This window comes from Amphiprion ocellaris, chromosome 15 (genome assembly GCF_022539595.1).
Source record: "Amphiprion ocellaris isolate individual 3 ecotype Okinawa chromosome 15, ASM2253959v1, whole genome shotgun sequence".
NCBI lineage: Eukaryota > Metazoa > Chordata > Actinopteri > Pomacentridae > Amphiprion > Amphiprion ocellaris.
The window spans coordinates 29,758,003-29,781,295 of record NC_072780.1 but is presented as its reverse complement, the minus strand read 5'-3'; the positions used below and the strand labels follow the sequence as shown (position 1 = coordinate 29,781,295).

Below are 23,293 nucleotides of genomic sequence, written 5' to 3'. Positions count from 1 at the left end.
AATAGTTCAGGGTTCAACAGAATATTGTAATAATTAGCTTTAGAGCCTCTTTATTCCTGAATTTTTGGTCCTGACACTGTTTTACAAGAAACATTTGTAAAATGTGAGCATGTGTGTATAAAATAATGAGATCTTTCTTTATTAACTTTCCAGTAATTATGTCACTAACTCAGGCCATGAAGACAAAGTTTGACTCCAACCGTCTGCTCAGTTGTGATATGTACTCTGCAGCATGTGCTGCAGACAGTCCTGTAAACAGTGGAGTTGGAGCACTGTCTGTAGGATAAACTGTGATAAAGACAGCAAAATTACTCCTTTTCTGCATGATGTTTTGTTACAAAAAAACAATGACTTTAAGGCTGTAAGAAAATCATTTTATAGCGCAAATCAGACAGTATCTACTTTGATAGTGATTTTTCTGTCATAATGTACCTGTCTGGCTCTAATTAACGTACAGAACAATACACCATGTAAGATATTGGCTGTAATACAAACCATTGATTTGCAGTGATCAGGAAAACAGAAAAAAGGAAATGGCTCTGTTCAACTGTAAAGAGCAAATATCCTGAAGTGAAAGCATGTTGAGGTCAGGTCTCCTTTCATGTCACATCCACTGCACTGGACAGATGATATCTTTATTTAGATGTGGGTCACAAATAAAACCACACTGACCCTGAATCACATTCATTCACTGACATTTACTTTGGATTAATTCTGTAATGAACCAGATGGAGTTTACCTGCATTAGTAGTTGGATTTTTTTCTATTGTGGATTCTTTTTTGTAAGAAACGACTGAAATAACAGGCAGAAACTATGATGACTGAACCAAATGTTTATTTTATAGTGTACAGTAGCGTAGATCCTCAGGAGTTTCTTTAAAGTGCTGTTGCTGGTTCATTTAAAGCCTCAGGTGTCTGTCTTCTGGCCACCGGGGGGCAGATTGATTCTGATGTTAATCAGGGCTTGTGGACTGGCTGGACAGTTGGTTGGTGTGTGACTGGGATTTATTGGCTACAGAGCAAAGAGAGAGAGAAAAAAAAATCGCATTTCAATGCTAAATATAAAACAATTTAAATCTTGCATAAAACTTTTCTGTCCTCCAGTCAGCTGATTTTTAGTTTCAAAGTGAGTACTTAACATTCAGTGTTTGTAGCTGCCAGAGAAAGAAATGGGATAAGAAGCGGAAGGGAAAGAAGAATGAAATGGGAAAATAGAGAGGGGGTGGAGACTGGTGCCAGCCATCGAGTGCCACCACAGAGGGATAAATGAATTAATGAACCCTGGGAACCAGCCGGGCTGCAAGAGAAACCAAAAAAGAAAGAGAAACCGAAAAAGAAAGTGAAAGAGGACGGACGATGATGCCATGATGCACTGCTGAAGAGGACACTCGGAAACATCCCTCCCTCTTTTAATTTTTAATTGAATCACATGAAGAGAAAAGACAGAACACTGGAAGACGGGGTAGAGGAGAGAGAGAGCGGGAGAGATTAGCAGTGATAACGGGAGAGAAGGAGGAAGCCGAGGATAAGTACACTGCTGGTATTAGAGGCGTAAGCTCCGTTTGGTATTTTTAGTCTGGATGGTCCTTTAGAGGCAGAAAGATTCGCTGTGAAGACACGAAGAAGAAAGAGGAGGAGGAGAAGAATGTGGGAGAACAGAAGAAGAAGAAAAAGAGGATGTAAACAAAGCAGGGATGGAGATGAAGGACTAACAGTGAGAGGATGAGGAGGAGCTGGTCTGTCTGAGCTTGTGACTGTAAGACGGTGAGTCACAGTCTGCTCAGGTGTGTTTGTACCTGGACCGGACGTCTGTTTTTACTCTCCACCTGCTGTCATATCGGCCTCATCACTTCCTGACTCTGGGCCAATCACGTGACCTCGACGTTTGACCCGGAGCTCATCGCTGAGCTTCAGCTGGTGTCGACTCTCTGCCTCCTCGCTGCTTATTCTCCAACATAAATGACTGGAAACCACAGTGTCTGACAGCAGAGCTATTCTGAGAGAAGAGAGGGATTTAAAAAAAACAAGTGTTTAATCTGTCAGCTGTGATCAGAAGCAGAGCTGGACGGTGAATTTTCTGCCTGTGATCGGATCACGTGTTGAACAACAGGCATTGTGAGTTAAACAGCTGCTTATTGTATTTGTCTGGGATGAATAAATCTGGATCTGAGCCCATTTTTGATCATGCACATCCTCCCATCACAGACATGTGCACTAATGATGGACTCTGCTCGGGCTGGTTTTCCCCTCGTTATTCAATTAAATAACGTCACTCGTCCAGTAGGGCTTTGTTGAAGAGACTAAAATCCATTTCAGCCAAAGTCTGGTCCTTTGTTTTCCTCAGAAAGCTGCTGCTACAAACCTAAAAGCTTCAGGACTCAAAACAGAGCTGGAAGTTTGTGTTCACCTCTTAAGGAAATAAAACCAGCGAGAAGGATCCACCGGTGAAGCCAAGGAAACAAAGCAAAAGATATCAGGGAGCTGCTGCTGCATCTGGATTCTGTCAGCTTGAATGAGATGAAGCAGTTCATTTAGTGCGGCATACGGAGCAACGCTGTAAAAAAAAAAAAAAGAACATTTTTTTAAACAATTTTTACCGGTAATTAAAAAGAATTACTGTTGTTTTACAGATTTTCCCAGTTTCATTGAATTACAGGTAATAACTAGTAAAAGCACTTGTGTATTCATTACGTTACCTGTAAAAAAAAAAAAAAAAAAACAGCCAAAACTGTCAATAACCACATCAAAATCTCTATTTTTACCAATTTTTTTAATTTATTTTTTTGCTTTGACAACATTCTACTGTAAATTACACTATTTTTACTGTATTTAAACCAGCAAAAATATTACTTTACAAATATTCGCTGTCATTGAAAAAATGTATGTAAAATAATATTAAAAAATGGTCAATAATAAAGATATTTTACAGATTTTCTCAGTTTTGTACGGATAATATCTCGTAAAATTACAGAAATAAGTATTCATTTACATGACTGTGAAAAGACAGGCCAAAACAAAAACTATAATCTGTTGAATTAAACAGTTTTACTGTATTTGAATCCAGCAAAAATATATTTTTTTTAATATATTACCTAATATATTTACAGTTTTTTTGATCATTACAGTATTCCATGGTTTTTAACATTTTTTCTGGCACCCTTGCTGCCAGCTTTTGACTTTTTTTTTGTTTGTTTTACAATTTTCATTTATTGCTTTTTATCATATACGCCTGTATTTTTAAATGCCTATAAAGAAGACTTAAGTGGATTACAACATCCTAAGTGACTGTGGCTAAAAAACTTTGTCATAACATCTCTGGATACGTCTTCATAACCTCCTCTGTGACAAAAACAGCCTCAAACTATGGATTTACTCAACACAAACTGTCCTTTTTAGGCAGAAATGAAATAAAAAACAACCCGTCCCTTTGGGTTCTGCTTGTCAGCAGGCAGAGTTGCTTACTTACGCATGGAGAAGGAAATGCACAGTAGAGAGAACGCAGCAGCGAGACAAACACAGCGAGCTCCCCTGCAGCTCTGCAGAGCCGCCGTCAGCTGCAGACCGTCTGTCGTGGCCTGGAAATAGAGGCCGAGCGAGCTAGAGAACAAGTGACACTAACAGAGAGAGAGGGAGGCTGCTGGGGGAGGAAGCAGAAGTGAGGTGAGGGAGGGAGGCCGTGCTGTTTGGACTGGAGGAGGAGTCGACGCTGACTTTGACACACACGTGTGAGAGCAGCTGGGAAAGACTGCGAGGCACGGAGACCGAACGAAGGCCGGGGAGGCTGGCATGGCAGCGAGCGTAGGGACGGAGAGAGGTGGCAGCTGAACCACGGAGATTCAAACCGAAGCTGACAGAAGAGAAGAGACTCCTCAGACTCGATCTACCTGCTCACTCTCACCCTGCAGTGTTCAGGTTTGGATACGTGGAGGCAGCTCTATAATTGTCCGACTCCTTGCTTGGATTATGCACCAAATGACAGCCTGATTGGAGGAGGAGGAGGAATATTAAACTGGAGGATGATGTGGCCCGACTACAGGAATGAGTGTCATCTCAACGCTCACCTGTACTCTTTAATGTGCTGTGCAGGTCAGTGTTGGTGCCGGTTGTTTACATGCTGCCACTTCCTGTCAGCACGTGTTCCACTGAGTGTTTAAACAGCTACCATTGTGGTGACAACAGTAGATGTGTGCTCTATTAATCATTGTGGGTCTGAGTGCAAAGTACGGGTATTGTGTGTGTGTGTGTGTGTGTGTGTGTGTGTGTGTGTGTGTGTTGTTGTGTTTAAACAGGGGGTGTGTGCGACTTAACAATGGCCTCCTGTGTGGATGAATGAGCGCCTGTCTGTGGCTGTCACTCACATATCACAGCTTCTGCTAGGTTTGGTTGTGCAAATGTTTATAATACTCACACATGCAGCGCGTTTACAGCCCTGATCACCACTCCGACATGAAGCTAAAGAACCGTGGTTGCTGCAGGGTGGATGACCGACATACGTGTGCGTTCTTACATGCAGAAGCCTGAGAGTTTCCTCTGGCCTGACGGGCTCAGCCACCCAGGCAGGTTTAGGAATAAAGGCGTGTTGCAGTGGTGAAACTATTTTGCAAGAGCATGTTGAAATATGTGTTCTCTGCCGGGAGGCTTTCCCTCTATGTAAACTGCTCTGAGTGTTACACGGTGTCGACACTGACCTTGAGTTTTATCCAGCGGAGATGTTTGACCCAGTAAATCCTAAATCAAATTTCCTCTCTAGAAATCCTTTCTGCTTCTTGGAGCTCCGTAGCTGTAGGCATCGGTGTGTGTTTGTGCAGGTGTAAGGCAGAGGCTGAAAGATTTGTTAACGAGGAAGTGATACTCTCTCCACATGGCTGCTTTCTGTCATGGTGTCACCACGGCAACCCATACACAGCAGGCAGGAAGGGACGTACCTGCAGCATGGTGCTCTCTGATTGGCTAGAACTGAATGTGTCGGATGGACTGAAGGGAAAATCATTTTGTGTTTCTCTGTGTGTGAGTCTTGACTTGAAAATCTAATTCATCTTATTAGGGTTTTATCTGACACACTCTCTTAGATATGTTGTTCAGACACACCAGTAATTAAATGTTAAACCTCTGAACTCCAAGACATTTATCGGCATTTTTGTCTGATTTGTTCCTGCCACATTTTTACTGACTGTACCTCTATGGAAACAGAGAAACTATGACTAGAAAGAGAAAGAGCTCAAAAATATATCCTTTGCTATATGACACAGTTACAATGCTATATGTCAGTAAAAAGCAAAACTCTAAAGCTGAATTTCTTTGGTTGTTTATTTTCCAAAAAACAGACACAACCTGGAAACAACACATACAACATTGTGCCCACAGGAGTTACCAATACTAGAGAAAAAAGGCAGCTCCACACACTATAGATAATTACCACAAATTAGCCATTTTCACACAACTCTGCACATGAACTCTTGAAAGATGCTTCACCATGCTGAATGTATCTTCCAACAACTTGCTGACAGTTTGCTCATCTACATAACATTTCTCAACCATGCTGCGTTTATTTCACTGATCTGCTATGTTATATTTTGCTGTCAACATATTTCATTTTTCTTTTCTCCTCTCTACTCTGTAAACCCAGTCTCCCGTTCAGCCAAAAACTCAGAATTTTTCTCCCAGGACTGTTGGTCGCAGATGAATCACTTCATGATTGTGTTTAGCAGCACAGCTTTTTTTTGTTTTATACAGAATTTAGTTTGACTAAACTGTTTATTTTGTTGATAATTTTTTCAATGAGACATGGAGAATGAAGTTATTTTGATGAAATATCATGATTTTTAGCTTAAATCTGGTTATTTTCCAAACTTGGTTAGTTCAAGGGCTTTTGGAAAGTTTAAAATCCAACCATTCTTTCTGTTATTATTTTTTCAGGATAGGCTCTGATAAATTCTTTCATTTTTGCAATTTTTTTTAAAGATGATATGTATTTCAAACCAGCTGTTGGGCTTTGGAGTTCAGAGGGTTTGGGGATAGTATTTGGATTTTTGGCTTTGCAAATGTCTTTTCCGCAGTGGGCTGGAGTCTGAAACTATTTAAAAGTATATTGAAACATACATAATATCAGCGTTCTTCTTTTGGCTTTGTGTTTGTGAACAACTTCAACACTGTATTGGTAAATTTTAAAGTTGGATTTACAGTGGTGTCTTGTCTGAAAAACATTCTCTTTTTTGCTAAATTTGTTAAATTTAGCAGCCTTGTGGTATATTTTATATTTTTTTAAAGCCACAGGAGGAACATACAACCTTAAATAAAAGGATGTTTTACAATTCGTCCTGCGGGAAGTCAGATATTTAACAGAATGGCGGGAAAGCAGAGAGGTGTGTTTTCTGTCAGACAGACTGATATGAACAGAGGAAGAAGGGCTCCAGTAGTGTGGAGGTGGTGGTGAAGGAGGGAGATAACACCGTTGTGGCTCAGCATCAGGCTCTATTCCTGGCCTGGCTGCCTCACTGCTGTGGCCTGTGGAGGACGAAGCCTGGAGCTCAGCCTGGCTGCAGATCACACTTCAGTTAGAGACTGGAGACGCAGACCGAGTCCTGGAGACGGACAAACCTGTAGACAGTGGAAACTTAACTAAAGAAGGAAAGAAAAACACAGAGGAGTCGAGCAGTTTCCGTTTAGATAGCGAGTTTCATCGGTACAACCTCAGTTTGCTGAGGATGATGTCACCAAAGTAACCCATGTAGTAAAGATAAAGACGTCATGCTTGGAGAGACAGAATTTTTTATCAGCAGGACCTGGAGCTGTTGTATATGAACTCACAGAACCTTCTCAGTTTCTTAGAGGAGTGTAAGGCGCTAAAAACAATCTTGATTGAGTTCAATAATACCTACTTTTACACTGTTTGGTCACAGGAAAGAAAAAAATCTGTGGGTTGTCTCTAGATTAGCTAAAAGACATTATACATTCACATTAAAAGCTAATATTTTCTGCAAATTTAATTGTGTTAAGCTGGTTATTTTATACTTAAAGTGACAACAGTGGCAACATTCATATGATTTCTGAAAGCAGAAATAAACCACCTGGTGATCCAGAACAAGAAGTATTGGCTGACATGTTGGTTGTTGAGCTGTGACGTACAAACTGCTGTTGAGAGACTTTTTGTTCATCTCTTTGAACAACATTCAGCCAAACCAATGATTTCTTTGACATGGAGTCACTTAGTTGGAGCAGACTCTGAGTAACTATTCAGTAAAAGTTAAATAGGCCAGATGGGCTTCTAAAAATTTGGGAAAACGTGAGACTGTTTGCAGGTCGTGGCACCAAAAATGATGGATTAATCCTGGAAAACTGTTGATGTCGTGCTTTTCTTATGGAAGTAACACCAGCAATTGTTTGATCAGATAAGAGTAAATCGATAATCAATTAACCTGGACACTCGATGAATGTTTGTCTTCTAGCTTTCATATTGATTCTTGTCACTGCTAAATTGCATAAAAACACGTTTCTTTTGGTGATAAGATGACTGAGTCGTGTTAGAGTAGTTGTTTTGATTGTTGTGTTTTGTGAGATGTTCAGTTCCAGTTAGTTGTGAGTTTATAAAACAAATGTCTGTTTAAAAAAAAAAAAAAAAACGAGAGAATAATCCAACATAAACTGCTGCTTTGCTACTGTGAGCAATGAACTACAACTTTCACATTTAAAAATAATTCAGAAATGCATAAAAATCCTCTTCTCTATTTTAACAGAATATCTTAGTGAAATCCAACAGAATCACTGTAGAAACTCTACAAGCACCATCGCTAACAGTGTGCCTCAGCTGGATTTTTCTATCATCGACATAATTCACAGGAATAATCACACTGGCTGGATATGGATGATGTAATTAACCTTCCTCCTCTCTTTTTATTTGTTTTTCCACAGATGAGCGGGACAGAGTGCAGAAGAAAACCTTCACAAAATGGGTCAACAAGCATCTCATCAAGGTACGTGTGACCGAGGTCGACTGCTTTGCTTGTTTGGATTCATGGAAACGCTCAACAGGCTTTTCAGGGTTATTTTATATTAAATACTGAAAGTTCTGTGTTCTGTTTTATCATCTTCATCTTATAAATTAAACCTAAATTAAAATAGTTATCACAGAATCCTCTGTAACATCCTTTAATACTGTAACAAGTCATATTCCACACAAATCCATGTTGCCTTTAAACTGTGTATAAAGTTAATGTTCCACAATCTGACCTTCTACACCTTCTCAGATAGCATTTATTTGAAAATCAATGGACTAAAAAGTCTCAGCCCATAAAGGAGCTAAACTGTATGTGTTAAATCTGGCAGCAGCACAATAATAGCTTTAGACCCTTCTAGATGCTCTGCCTGATTTATTCCTTCTGCTGCTATATAATAATATCGATTGAACTCATTTTTAGGAAATCTTTGGCCCCATAAAGCAGTTATGGTTTATTTCGTGGTGCAGCATCTCTTTCTTATATCAGAGATGAATATCAGGTTCGCCAAAATGGAAAGAAATGAGAATTTTTAGGGTTTTTTTTTAACCTGTTTTGTTAATTTAAGCTACATTTACTAAAGCATAGTAGACATACATGCTTTACAAATGCTCAGAAATACCAGTAGAGTGGATAGATTTAATAATAAGGCTCACTGTCGTCTCCAGAGGTTCGTTCTAAGCAGGACAAATTGAGCATGCTGGACTGTATTTTTTCTGATGCTGCTGGTCTGATTCTTCTCCATGCGTTTATTGGAGATGACAGAGTCTTTGCATCAATCCTGTGTGTAATGATCTCTGTTAAGGCTTCACTGTTGCATCGACAGATGAACGTCTGTCCGGTTCGTTCGACCTGTTTGCTTTATCACCGTTAGTAATGGCTCTGAAGTTACAGCTTGTTAAATCTCTGCCTCCGTCCGGCTGTTCTGACATTTTATCATGTTGAGCAGAAAAAGCAAAGCGGTGAATTAACTGAATGTGAGGCTTGAATGAATATTTAAAGGCAGTTGTGAATTTATAAATGCTTACTGGAATGCAGATATTGAAATATTTATTGTCAGACTTTGTGTATAAGTAGACAGAATGCTATTTGTAGTGTTACCTGGGGACGTTTTGTGATTGGAAAATTATCCTCCATTCTGTGATTCATGAGGTGCATTCAGATGGGATAGCAAAGTCAGAATTTTACTGAAATTTATTGACATTATTTGTGGATGTTATGCCACAAAATAATAGTTGAGCTTGACAGAAAAATCTCATTACCCTTCGAGATTTTCCTTCTTCTGAGGGATTTGACCTTTCTGTGACTGCTTCTATTTGTCATGTAGCGACAATGATCAGCTGTGTTTTTAAGGTCTGAGTAATTATTTCAGAAAAAAATGTAATAATTCTCCGAATACGAATACTTTTTGGCTTCTTTCCTTCACTTTTACAGTACTGAACATCTTTGGGTTTTAAACAAATCGAGGACATTATGTTGTATTTTGGAAAACACTAATTGACTAATTAAGCTTTTTTTTTTTAAAGATTTTTTTTTTTATTCGTTACATGCACATACAGTATGACAGTAAAATGCAGTGCCATTTTGCCATTTTCTGACCAAACACCTGACAGATTAATTGAGAAAACAATCAACACATTACTTAACAATGACAATAATTCTTAGTTGCTATTCAAGTCACAACTTAAGTCTCTAAAGTTGCAACCGAAATGTTGTCCAAATGCTTATTTCTAATTGCCAGCACAACCTTTGTAATTTTCAGAAAGGAAGAAGAAAGTCAAGTTAGTTATACAGAATGTTTAAACAATAGATGTAGAGCCTTTCTGGATTTTTGGGACACAAGATTGACATTACGAATATATGCAATAAGTTTATATATAGTGAGACTGAGACCCCACAGTATTATTTGTTATATAAATGTACCTGACTCTTTGGAATATTACTATTTTAAAAATTTATATGTACCACAAATTGACCTGGCTAGCTTAAACATTTGATTTGAGAACATGTAATTTAATATATACCACTAAATTCAAAATTATTGGTACCAGAAAATCCAGAAGTACTCCATTAGAACCTGCAGAACCAGGTTCAGGGAGGGCAGCTGTCTGCCTCGACTGGTTGTGGTGAGGGTGAAGGATAAAGGTGCAGAGAAAACAAAAAAAAAAACTTGCCAAAAACAAAAAATAACAACCCTAATTCAAAGATTTCTCGATTCACACAGGACTAAAATCTGTTTAACAGAATATTGTTTGCAATCTGAGGTGGGGTTTTTACTTAAAAAGCTACAGATGTGGCCCACTCCACAATTAAAAGTACCAGAAGTCCTATGGTTATTCTCGTCCGATGCTAATGGTGCATTGTTTTGCCAAGGTTTTGAATGTGATGGATGCTTTTAAAAGCAAAAAAAAGTGCAGTGATACCTGACAGCCCTAAAATACTTTCAGAACATCAGTTAGAATTGTGCATGTGGACTCCAGTGTGAAAATCTGTTTTTTCACCTTGTTAACACATCTGTATTGTGTTTTTTAAATGATAGGCAACAAAGAATGAGTGAAATCAGCAGTCAGGGCCACATCTGAGCATTTCCATCCTTAAATTGCAGTGTCAGTCAAAAAAACACAGATTTAGGATTTCATACATAACAAAACTGAAGAACCAGTTTGTCAGGTGAAGGGTGGGACTTTGTGTTTCATTTTTCTTCTTCAGAATTTCTGGTTTGAACATGTTTGACTGAATTACTTTAGCATTACAACCTGCCATTGCATAATGTAGAGTAGCTATACAGTGTTTGAGCAGAGCTGTAGATGAATCTACATGTAACTTCAACATACACAGATGAGTTTTTAGGAGTTTAATCAGCTAACAGAGAGGAACTTTGAGCTCAAAGTGGACGACACACGTTGTTTTCTGGAAGTGAAACGCTGCTTTATTATCTCTGTTTAGACTGTAAACCGGCCAGTGTGAGTTTTGAAGGTTACGGCCAGCTGCCTCTCTTGTCACATCTGTGCACACTTACAGCACTTCTACCATAAAGTACAGCATGTGTGCCGTGTGTGACAGAACGCAGAGTATTTCTGTCACATGACCCGGCGAGGAAGCGTCCGTCTGACCCCATAACTCTGGAGCAACTGTCGTCAGAGCCGCCCAGCCTGGAAATGTATCCGAAGCACCGCTAAATGTAGGTCAGAGATGAAGAGCAGCAGGCAGAGACCAGGAGGATTTTACAGACTCGAAATTCAACCTACAAACAGTTGTAATAGGAAGTCACGGTTTACTACCTCGTCTGTGTACTTATGCAAAAGAGGAGTTCAAATTTTTGGTTAATAATTTCGTTAGTCACTCTTCAGACAACAGAGTCACAACTTTAGCAATCAGAATCATACAAAAACTTCCCTCCAGCCTCCAAAATGTGAATGTTGGTGACTTTTCTTTGTTTTCTGTTGCAATAAATGGTGTTTTTTCCTGAATTATTTGTAGATTAATCAATAGTAAAATAACTATTTGATTATTTTACCAATTAATTGCATAAGCTCTTATTTGCTTCGGAAAACTGCATTTACTTTGTCCAAAAAGTCAAATTATGCAAGAATTTTCCTCTTCTTTTTTTAGATTCTTTTCACTATAAATAGAATATTTTGTGTTGGATTCTATTTGTGGAACACATTGAATTGAGCTCATTTCCCCTCATTCCCCCCTAAAAAAATTTTCAGCACTGATAACGATTACAAGCAATCAGTGAGACCAGTTGCCATTTTTAAGCACTGATTTGCAGTAATAAGGTAATAAGTCATAAAAAAATCTTGATGGCAAAATTTCAAGTAACATAAACTCTAACATAAAACTTTGTTGAAACGCTTCAAATATTCATGTTTTATACATCAAAAATTAACTTTTTCAACATTCCTCCATCAGTGTTGATTGTATTACCTGTAATTAATCAGAAAATGTTGTGGGTGGGACGCTGGCAGCTGCATCAGAGCTGATTTTAATTAATTTATCTTATCAGGAATCAGTTAAAAAACCAACAGTACTACAATAGTGCAATTGACCTCTTGCGCTGACCTTTTCTGTTGTAGTGCGATTAGAGCAGCATTAGAGGAACCAGACAGGTAGAGAATAGATGAAGACAGAAGAATAAAATTAAAGAATGAAAAGCTTCTGGAAGTTTCTTTGTCTGTCTGCAGAAATATGAGCTGCTGTCGAATTAAAATGTCGCCAAAGACGTAAGATTTCTAAAACCGATTATGTCCCAATGCTTGCGCTTGAAGGGAGATGTGGGTGAAACAGCTGCATGTTTTACATCATTTGTTGACTCTTATCCAGCGCTGCTGATTCCTGATTCTACAAACCTCCACCCTGTCCGCAGGGATTTAGAGGCAAACACAGACAGAGAAAACATGACTGAAAGAAAGGCAGAATCAAAAATAAGTTCCTGTGACAAACAAAACGAGCACAAAGGAAAAGGTCAAAAAAGAAATGAGAGATAAAGTGGTGACCTCAGCTTCCTACCTGGTGACTTCATCCCTCTGGTTCCCTGTTTGCTCTGTACCTATGAAGTGTGGTATGTTTGGCTGCTCAGGTGTGCAGGGTGTGAACAGGTATGTGTGTATGCAGTGAACACACCAGCCAATATCAACACCGTCCTCAGAGCTACCTGCTGGCATGCAGTGATACACAATGACCCAGCAAGCTGTTGACACAGTGAAGGCTAATTTGGCAGCAGTGGATTAAGAAGCTCAGAGGAGGCAGGAGGTTTTTCACAGAATGAACAACTGTTAGCTGCAGCTCATTGTGATAACAAGATGATAAAGCTCCTGCAGTTTGTCTTTCACTGTATGCTTCATGTGCAGGCAAATTCAATTGAACAATGCAAGTAAAAACTACACAGGATTCTGCAAATGTTGCTGTCGAAAGAACGAATTAGTGTAAAAAAAATTAGCTGTAAGTTTTGTGAACAATTTACTGTTATTTTACAGATTTTCCATATTGTTGACATACAGAAACCCTAACAAACATGCCAAAACTAATTAATTTCCCCATTACACAACAAAAACTCAATTTTTTCAATTTTATTTTTTGTTTTTACAAAAGGTATTTCTACTTTTGAATTTTACAGCATTTTAAAAATATAATTACTATATTTTCCCACTGTCTTTAAATGAGCAAAAATCATTATTTTACAGATATTTGTTTTTATTTTTATTTGATTTTCATATTTTTTTTAACAATTTTTGAACATTATACTATTCCACTATTTGTAACATAATTTTTTTTGGTACACTTGGTGCCAAATTTTGCATTTTCCCTGTTGCTTGAGGCCTTGCATGAACATTTAAATACTCTTTGTAAAAATAATTTAATTTAATGTAAAAAAAAAAATTAAATAAAATAAATTTCAGGGCTTCAGTGTATCGTTCTAAATAATAATCTTTGCAGCAAAAATCAAGTTGCTACTCGCTAGTATTGTTCAAGCTTCATTCTTGTTTTGGCTTCACAAAGGCATCCAATTTTACAGTTTTAAACCATGTTTTGGAAAAACAGAACATTACTATTAGAATTTGTTTGTGTTTTTATGCTAATTTATTACAGTGTAGCATTTCTGGCCCTTTCAAAAACACCGGAGAGTATTTGTTTTATTTGTCTGATCAGGGGAGTCACATTACAATAAGCAGCTTGTCATCCCTGAAACACATCCTTAATCAGCATTTAAATCATTTATTCTGTCCTCTTACTGTAGCTGTTCAACCATAGCTATCCACAATGTGACAAAAATAGTTTAAAGCTGATAAAAGGTGCTTTTTGAATTCAGCCCGACCCAGATTTGTGTTTAGTGGCAGAAAGTGTTACCCAGGTGCTGTCGGGATGCCTGAGGACTTTAACACAAGCTCCATATGACAGTTTGCTTTACTACCAAAAACATCTGACATCTGCCGTCACTTCACATCAGACACAGCTGGCTGTATGAGCAGCTTCCCTACAGACACTCAGCTGAAGATCAACACCCAGCTAATGATGTGTTACAGATTTAAATTCATTGACACAAGTCTGAACTTTTGTCCTGGATATTATATGTTTAAGCTACTTTTATAAACATCACACATTGGAGTTTACTTCTGGAATTACAAGCATCATTTATCACACATTTAGTTTACAAGGTGCAAACAGAAAGTTCAAAATCTGAGCCTGTAAAAAGAAAAAAAAACTACTTCATTTAAATTTGAGCATTGTTTGGTTTGCAGTAGTCATGTTGTGCAGCGATACACTGTTTCCAGTGCTCCTGCCACATTTGTAATAAGTCCTGTTCTGTAAGCGAAAGTGGCAAACCTTCAACTTAAATTTCATCACAGGGACCCAAATCTGACAAATAGGGCAGGTGTGGAGCAATGATTGTGGTGTTTTCAAGGTGCTGTGAGCCGGCGAGATTGTTTGTCAGGTTGTCAGATTGCAAACGTTCTCCGTCAGACTCTTCAAGATGTTACAGTAGAAGTTGCCGGTAGTGGTCTGGTGGACAAATTAAATGGTGAGCTTGTTCTGGTTGCACTCCCGAACTAAAATCAGTCTTAGAAACTGTGGTTTTCTGTGTCGTAGCTCTAAACCCAACTCTCAGCTCAGGTGATGATTCTTGACATGAAACGTGTTGCAGTTTGATACTAAATCTGTTATTTACTTTATCTGCAAAATTGAGATCCATGGTGAAATCGCAGACATGCATGTTCCAAATATGGCAGGAGCACTTTGAGCCATGCAGCTCTGCACAAGAACTCTACTTTGAAGATGATAATGGCCAAATTTACATTAAGTACAGTTTACTATGCTATAAGTCACAGCAAATAGATAAACTTCACTAGATAAACTTCAGATTCCCAATCAGCTTTACTTCTCAGCAGAGTTGCACTAACCAGATTTTGTTGCTATTATTTGTAATTTAAACATTACTGATTGACGAGTTATTAACGGAATAACGAGGCTGTTGTCTCATTATCAGTAGCCGCTAACATGTCCGTCTCAATTACTGCAAATTATTCAATTAGAATGTTTTTGTTCACATGCTGAGCTTCCAGTAAACCCATAATAATCACACACAGAGGGGATCCTCTCATTCAGGCTGACTGGGAAACAAAACACAAACTGTGACGCACCGAGACACAATTAGACAACAACAGCTCCTCGTTTCCAGTCTGTGGTGGATTCATCATTTCTTCCTGTCATCCTATTAACACTCGTTCCATCAGTTCTACTCTAAAGAAGCTGATGTCACCTTTCAGCTGGGTGACAGTTTGACACAGATGAGCGAGGACGAGAAAAATAGAAACTTAGATAAGAGGTTGTTGAGGAGAAATGTTGTCACCTCTTTGTCCACAGAAAGCCAAAGCCTGTTTTAGCTGAACCTCTTGGGGGTCTTATGCTAAAGTAGAGATGTTGTAGAGTGTCTTTGCATAAGGTCATGTGAGGGTGATTAAAATATCTTCATTATTTAGGTGTTTAGTTGAAGAAGCTCCTGCTCTGTCTACTCTTGTTCCTGTTTTGCCCTCTACTGGTGAAACGTTGCAGTACAATTTCTTGTCCTGCGGCCAGGACTGCAGTAAAACTTCAGGTGCAGTGAGAAGCAGGACGATGACTGTAATGCAGGTGGACATGTGTCCTTGCTTTCCTGTGTGGATCCGCAGTTTTCAAGCAGCATTTTTGAAGCACTTTTGTCGGGAATATTTGACCTTTATTGCAGCCAGCTTCCCTCTCATTCCACTGCCTACTTTCTGATGAGAAAACTTCCACTGAAATTCTTTATAAACAGAAGAAAGGCCTCTGTGTTGCTGCTGCCTGATTTGTATTTGCCTTTTAAAGACATTTAGAAGTGTGTACGGCTGTCCTTAGTCACACTGCAGAGTTAGAAAGTAGTCCAAGTTGGAGAGGCAACCTCTTTATAGTCGGGTTTTATTTATTACACTCAACTCTTGTGCATTGCTTTCGATTCTGTTCTTCATCTTTTATACTGGAACACAACAGTCGATCTTTAACTGTAATGTAAAAAGTCCTTTGGTCAATACCAGAGTTGGAGAAAATAGTGTAATACCCAGCAGAATTACACTGTATAGACAACAGGATGAATGTGGTCGTACCAAAGTTGAGTGCAGTTTTAATGAGTGGAAGGTTTTTGGATTAATAACATAAACCAGCACAATAGGAAATAAACACATGATTCACCCTCTTAGAACTGTACAAACACAGGCTGCTCCTGATTGGACAAATGTTTGACTCCTGAGCTATGTGCTCTGGAGTTCAAACCGGACCAACATGGCGACTTCTGGGGAAAATTACAAAAAAAAAAAAAATCACAACATATCTTTGTGAAAACATTTGAGTTGAGAAAGAAGCCTTGCAGCTGCTGAATCTGTCTTCATTTTAGATCAACAACAGTTACTTTCAAGGGTGTTCAGGACTTTCCAGAGGAGACGAGTCACACTGGATTCCCCTGATTTACATAAAGTAGCCCAGACCTCTGATTTATGCAGATGAGGAACGGGACACTTGTCACCCTGTCTTTTAAAATGCAACACAGTGCTACGGGATAGAAATGATGGATCCTGTGGACACTGTGACGGCTGTTATTTGACTGTTAATTTTGAAGTCTTTATCAGCTGAAAGCGATGGTGATGCCAGTAACATCATGCTTGACTGCCGTTTCTCAGTGATGCAAAAGAAGTCAGAAATAATCCAACTGATGTGAAAAAAAAGACTGTGCAGCTTTAGTATTTGTCTTTTTGTAAATCTTCACTCACTGTTTGCTGGTCAGCTGATCCTTTATTCCGTTTCTGTTCGTTCTGAATCGGTTTCTGTCTGTCGTCTCGCTCAGTGTCCCACTTTCACACAAAACCAGCACCGATGCTCATCGCTCGGCGACGGCTGCTGAGTCACAATGTCACCGATCGCCCCTGGTGACAGCCCGCCCCCTCCACGCTCGTTGTTGAGGCAATGTCATGGCAACAGAGACGAGAGGCCACAGCTGGTGCCTTATCCCCCGGCAACCGCTGTCAGCTGTGGGCCAATCGTCCTGACAGATGTCAACAGTGTTGAGTCAACAGAGGGATGATTGGAGGGTGGAATTAACTTTCTGTTTTTCTCTTTCTCCACCTCCATCGTCCTCCCTCTCTCCTCTCCTCTCCTTTCCGTCCATCTCTGCTTCTCTCAGGTGAGGAAACACATCACAGACCTGTACGAGGACCTGAGGGATGGACACAACCTCATCTCCTTACTGGAGGTTCTCTCTGGAGTCACGCTGGTATGGATTTGTTTTTCTCAGACACATTTTCTCACCTGAGTGTTATCACACCATAATGTTTTCCATCACACACCCTTCGTCTGCTCCATCACACTCTGTCATTTCAGTTTCAATGATTTCAAGTCCCAAGACTGTTGCATACATAATGTACACTAAAAAAAACGAAAGTTTTTAAACATTATTTACTCTAATATTTTGAGCAATTTGCTGTTCTTTTAGAGATTTTCCAGATAATAACTACACTGTTAAACAATCAGTTATTTTACCGATAATTTTAAATACACAAAACATTAATAATTATACAATTAGACAGTGAATCTACATGTCTAATATAAGATAATGTTAAAAACCTGTAACTCTGAATAATTCTTTTTAAAGAATTTTTTTTCAAATGAAAACATTTGTAAAAATGCATTTGCCAATTTGTAATAGTTTCTCAAACACTTCCTTTTTATTTTTAGACATTAAACTTTCACGTTTAAATTTATTGATATTTATAAATATTAGTACAAATTAATAAAGACAAATGTTTATATTAAAAAATTGATACAATAATTAGAATCAGTTTACAGAAAAAAAGTGTCCTGTAATTTTCCATAGATCTGTTTGTTAAATGAGAGATAACTTGTGTAATTCAAGAAATTTTACCCAAAAAAGTTTAAAAAATATGTGTTCATCTGTGTATAAAATGAAGCGCTCTGGATTTTCTTTGTTTTGTGCATGACAATACCCTTTATTAAACACCAAAAAGTGGAAATAATACACATAATCCCATGTTAAATTAAGGCTAGAAAACCCGTGTTTACAGTTTTTGAACATCACAACATTAAAGGTGTTAAAGTTGGCCAACCTGAGCAAGTCTAAGCCATCTGCAGTGCAGTAATGCAGAGTCCTAGTATCCTGACATTACACCACATGATGATGTAAGAGTCTTAGTCCTAATGCTAGCAGACAGACGGGCCTCGATGTGACACAGACAGGTTTAACTACAGACAGGTAGACTAACAGAAACAGACTGCTGACTCTGGTCTGCATATAGGACACTGTCACCTCCATGAACCCTGATATGTGGGAGAGAAGCTGACAGAACAACAAGAAGACAAAATGTTTCATGGAAATGGGTCACCTCTGAGTTTGTCCTTTTTATCTTCATTTACAGCATTTAACAAAACGATCACACCACTGACTGTTCTGGAGCTTCTAAGTGTTGTGATGAAAGAGTTTCATTTTACTGCTTTCTGTGCGCTTTAAGGACTTCTTGTTCTTTTGGCCTTGAAAATGAGATTTAAGGAGGAACTTGGCAGCAGGTTGAAAAGCAGCGTTTGTTTCCCTCCCTGATTGAAAGAGTCCAGCTTGTGGTGGAGAGAATGTTTTGTTACACTTGTAACCACAACCAAGCAACGAACACTACAGCCACACTGACAGGTTTTCATTTTAAAAGGCCGTTTTAAGACGAAAACTGGGGTTGTCCTGAGCTGATCTCAAGGTTTAGGACCATTTACTGTATTTTTTTAAACTCATCCAGAATGTAAGCCTGATCCTTGGTTTACATCTGCTGTCACACATGTATCAGCAAAGAAATACTCAAGTTGTGACAGGAAGTTAAGCAACACATGAGTCTTTGTCATGGTGGCTAAACACCCCACAATGCTCTCTGGTCGCCAACATGAACTGTACAGGGTGTCCCTAAAGTCTGGACTATTTCTTTGCCTCCACAGATTAAATATGGCGTTGTCAAAAGATTAAATTCATCTGCTATCTTTCAATATGTCCATCCTTCACGTCCACTGAGAAGCATCAGTTCAGCTCTTCCTTCTTTCCACAAAACCATATTTAATCCCTGGAGGCAAAAAAAATAAATATATTGTTAATGAGATTTCCTATGTGTCCAGACTGTAGGGACACCCTGTAGTTTGAATGATACCTCCTCTGGTCTCTATGGTGCTAAATACTAAGAGGCTCCACCTGATGGAACAACCAGGTACTACATATAATCTACAATACATTTTCTGACATGCACGTGGAGAATACAAATTTTTACTGCCTTTTGGAGCTGTTTTTTAGCTGTTATGGAGCATCTCCACACTATATTTCAGACAGTGTCCTATAGGAGCTTCACAGCAGGGTTCGTGACCACCTGCATAAGATGAAGAACAGCTTGAATGTAGAAAAATAACTTCTGTTTTATTGCTTTGCAGAGCTGTTCAGTTATCAAGCATATATAAAATATTGATTTTAATAACTTTAATGCACGTGAAAATGATATTAAAATGGAACTCTGTATCTGCCTGTACTAGATAATGAGTGACATCGATCGCACTGGTCCAAAAAAAAAAAAAAAAAAAAAGCTACCAAGAGTGTTTTAGCTCCATTTGAGAAATGAATTCCACACACATACTAATGACACATCTGAAAACATGTCATATGACTGATCATGTACACTGGGCAGGCGGATACCAGTGTAAACATGAAGCAGGGGTTTGTTAGTTGTATAAAGGAAAAACAGCAATGGTAGAAAGTAACACCAGAGATTTCTTTAACTGCACAACAGCTACTAGCAGAGACAGCAAGGTCAGCAACAGTTGAAATGTGTTATCCATGTTTAATTAACTGCTGGGAGTTGAGCTGAATGTCTTTGTTTTCTTCAACAAAACTCAAAGTTCAGAAAAACTCAACCCCAGAGTTTTAGTTTTTTGTTTTAGGGGTTTTAAAATGTTGAAATTGTGTGGATATTAAGTGTAAATGTAGCAGGAGTTTTGCATTTTAAAATGAAACTGGCTAAGTGTGGATGTAGTGACAGTGTGTTAGAGTGCACGTGTATATTCCTGCAGTTAGGTGAGAATTAAACCACTGGAGATTAACTGTGATGGAACTCTTTGAAGTTCATTCATGAGAGTTGGAATCTCACCTTTGAGTTGGTTCAGTAGTTTCACTGGAGAGTTCAGCAGCATCATTCATCCTCCTGCAGCAGGTGGAGCTGCTCAGTTCTCATTGAAGAACTCATTTCTGTTTCTCTGATCTTTTCTGTAAGTGTTGTTCATTTACAATCATCCTTTCATTTATCGTTTTGTTTCCGTTTGTTTTTAATTTGCTCTTTCTCTCCCTCATTCTGTCCTGTTATCTGACAATTTTCATGCGACATCTCTTCTTCCTCTCTTTTGTCTTCTCTGTGCATCTCCACCCTTTTGTTACCGTAGCAACAGAAGAGCGGCCCCTCATTGAAAAGGCCATACGCCTCGCGGGCCCCCCCTCTCATCCTGCTGGGAGGGGAGGATGAGGAGGAGGAAGGAGCTCAGGGAGTATGTTTCCCCTCCACCGCTCACTCTGTCACCTCTGACCCCCAGCCTCACCTCCACCCCCCCGGTGGAGCCGAGAGGCTGCATGAGTGCCGTGACACTGACCAACCACACCGGCTGTACATGACACAGCACAGAGCTGTATGACACCATCGTTTCTGTTGGGTGACAGCATCATAGCTCTCGTTTTAGTCATTATTTTCTCCTCTATAGGATGACAGATGGAAGATATATACAACTTTTAGTGTTTGCAAACGTAGCATTATGAAGAAATGTTTTCACTCAACAGAGCTCTGCTGTTTTGCATGAATTACCCGCAACAAAACGTAGGTTATCTGTTTTTATTTTATATAAGTTTGACCTCGATTTGCAATTTTCAGGATGATATTAATATTTGGTTTGTAAAATTAAAAAATACAGTTATTTCTTTGAAGAGTAAAAATTATTAAAGGTTATCAGAGAGTCCAGGAGTGCCAAAAAATATATATTAATTAGTGATGGGGATTAATTAGGGAGTACTGTCAAGCAGTGACAAGTGAGTAAAGCATGACAAGAGAGGAAATAGAACAGGAGAAACGACACAAATACTGAAGCAGCACAGCTTTAATCACATTTGTGTGTTATTTCTGACTTATTTGCATTCATCAGAAATGAAAGAGATGCTTAATGATACTGGCATCAATGTTGGTAATGTTTTAAAAATGAAATATCACCATCGACCCGAGATAAACACAGAGATGCAGATAACTTCTGTCAGGCTAAACGTTTACAGTTTTGGAATGGAAGTCTGAGAATGTTTTACAGGTAAATTGCAGTAGTTTATTTATGGTATTTTATGTCTTGGCCATCAGGATAAGCATCTCCATTAAAATATGTTGTCTTAACACTAGAAGAGGGTTTCTGTTCTCTGCAGTTATTGTTTTATTAACCAGGAATAATCTCTCAGGATAGGTAGAACTTTATTAATCCCGATGAAAATCCTTGAAAGACGTTAACAAGTTATATAAAACTATTTAAATCATGTTTACATAAAGGTTAAGAGTACATTACGCCGCCGTAAAGTCGTTAACATGTACGTCAGAAGTCATCTGTGACCAGCAGTTCATCAGCCTCCAGTCCAATATTGTACGACTCTAATATTAATATGGATGATCTCCTCAGTCTGATGTGGTGACTAATCCTGAGTGAACCTTTTCTTTAGCAGCACATTTTGAACCCACAGCTGCATCCTGCACTTTACTCATCTACTCTGTTTGTTTGGATTTCTGTCTTTCTTTTTTCTCCTAAACATCATCTTTTCTCCCTCTAAACCTCAAACTGGATGCTTGTTTGTGAAAGTCTGGAGATGAATAACTAATAAGAAACACGGTGTGATGAAGTTTTCATTCCTCATGTATAAACAGCATGGTCTGAGTCTGGTTGTGTCCCGTCTTTAACACTTCCTGTTGAAGACAGCGCCCCCCAGAGGATCATTTCATGTCAATATACCTGCTGAGTTTTGACTCCACTGCACTGTTGATTGAAATCTGCTTTCTGCACTCACTGCTACCTTCTGCCTTTGCGTGTCTAAAAAAACATTTAATTTCTATCCATTGTTTCCTCTTGATAATTTTTCTTTTCTCTCTTGTGTTCCAGCCCAGAGAAAAGGGGCGAATGAGATTTCATCGGCTGCAGAATGTCCAAATAGCACTGGACTTCCTCAAACAGAGACAGGTGAGCACATAATACAGTTTTGCTGCATCCTTATTCATGCTTTTAGATCATAAATATTCTAATCATATCCTTAAATGCAGAGTGCTGTAAACAGTAAATAGTATAAGTGATATAAATTAGATAAAACAGGGATGTGCGCATCACTGCTTTACTTTGAGCACATAAATTAGTTCAGAGAGACTTGCGTTGGTTGCATATAAAACTAATTTTTGACTTTTTATCCATATAAAACATGATACACAGTCTTCCGTGTTGCGATATTTGTAATTGACATGAGCAGAATTGTTTCTTAGTTATCAGCAAGCAAGAGCCTCCAAATAAGTCACTTTCCTCACAAAAACTTGTTAGTTGGGCATATAATTTATAATTTTTCTAACAAACTATGATCATGTTAGATGAGTCAGAGATGTCAAAACAAATCTTGGTGAAGTTCTCTGCTTTTTGTCACCATTTAGTTTGTCTGGTGTACATATTATGCAGGTATAATTTAAAAATAGCACGTTAACAAGTATTTGTCCAAATTGCACAGCGGTTCTTGTTATGTAAGGACTTCTTATCTGTTTTTCTGGACAAGACGCTCTTATTTCAGTTGTCTCGCGGTAATAATTTGTAAAAAAAAAAAAAAGTTTTCAAGCTTCAGACAGCTTCTCTAATCCCTCATACTTTGTATTTACCGAGAGTCCTCTGCAGCAGAATCTGCAGTTTGCAAAAGCAAGTGGTTGCAAATGTATTTCCTACAGGATTGGTCAGTTTCTTATGTCAGACAGTCTGTTGGTGCAGAGAAGAGAGCTGCATCAACCTTATAGTGATTATTTCTGACTATTTGTTAAACAAAAATGAAAAGAAAATGGCTATATACACACTCACTCACGCACGCACACACGCACACACACACACACACACACACACACACGCACACACACACATATCCTCATCTTAATCCAATAACTGCAAGCAGTGCTGTATTTCATCATGAAGCATCCACTGAATTATTTACCCTTCTCTGTTTCTGC

The 23,293-nt window shown here is 38.7% G+C and overlaps 1 protein-coding gene and 1 long non-coding RNA gene across 15 annotated transcripts in view; one reads left to right on the top strand and one right to left on the bottom strand.

Moving 5' to 3' along the window:
• Positions 1 to 23,293, top strand: part of macf1a (microtubule actin crosslinking factor 1a) — a 335,093-nt gene that overhangs the window by 141,622 nt on the left and 170,178 nt on the right. For 6 of the 13 annotated variants that reach the window (XM_055017588.1, XM_055017580.1, XM_055017590.1 and 3 more), the window contains 4 exons: positions 7,909 to 7,970; positions 17,182 to 17,271; positions 20,469 to 20,570; positions 22,203 to 22,280. In XM_055017588.1, the coding sequence (XP_054873563.1) occupies positions 7,909 to 7,970; positions 17,182 to 17,271; positions 20,469 to 20,570; positions 22,203 to 22,280 (332 nt within the window). Of the gene's footprint in view, positions 1 to 3,949; positions 4,087 to 7,908; positions 7,971 to 17,181; positions 17,272 to 20,468; positions 20,571 to 22,202; positions 22,281 to 23,293 lie in introns of those variants that run through there. The other 7 variants (XM_055017589.1, XM_035945394.2, XM_055017581.1 and 4 more) reach the window with 2 other exon arrangements.
• Positions 819 to 4,880, bottom strand: LOC111564491 (uncharacterized). 2 transcript variants are annotated; one of them, XR_004846863.2, is made up of 4 exons: positions 4,689 to 4,880; positions 2,408 to 2,554; positions 1,797 to 1,996; positions 819 to 1,012 (listed from the first exon to the last, which is right to left on the bottom strand). It is a non-coding gene; the product is annotated as an uncharacterized LOC111564491 (long non-coding RNA). The 2 variants fall into 2 exon arrangements; XR_002745787.3 differs by lacking the exon at positions 4,689 to 4,880 and adding an exon at positions 3,467 to 3,609.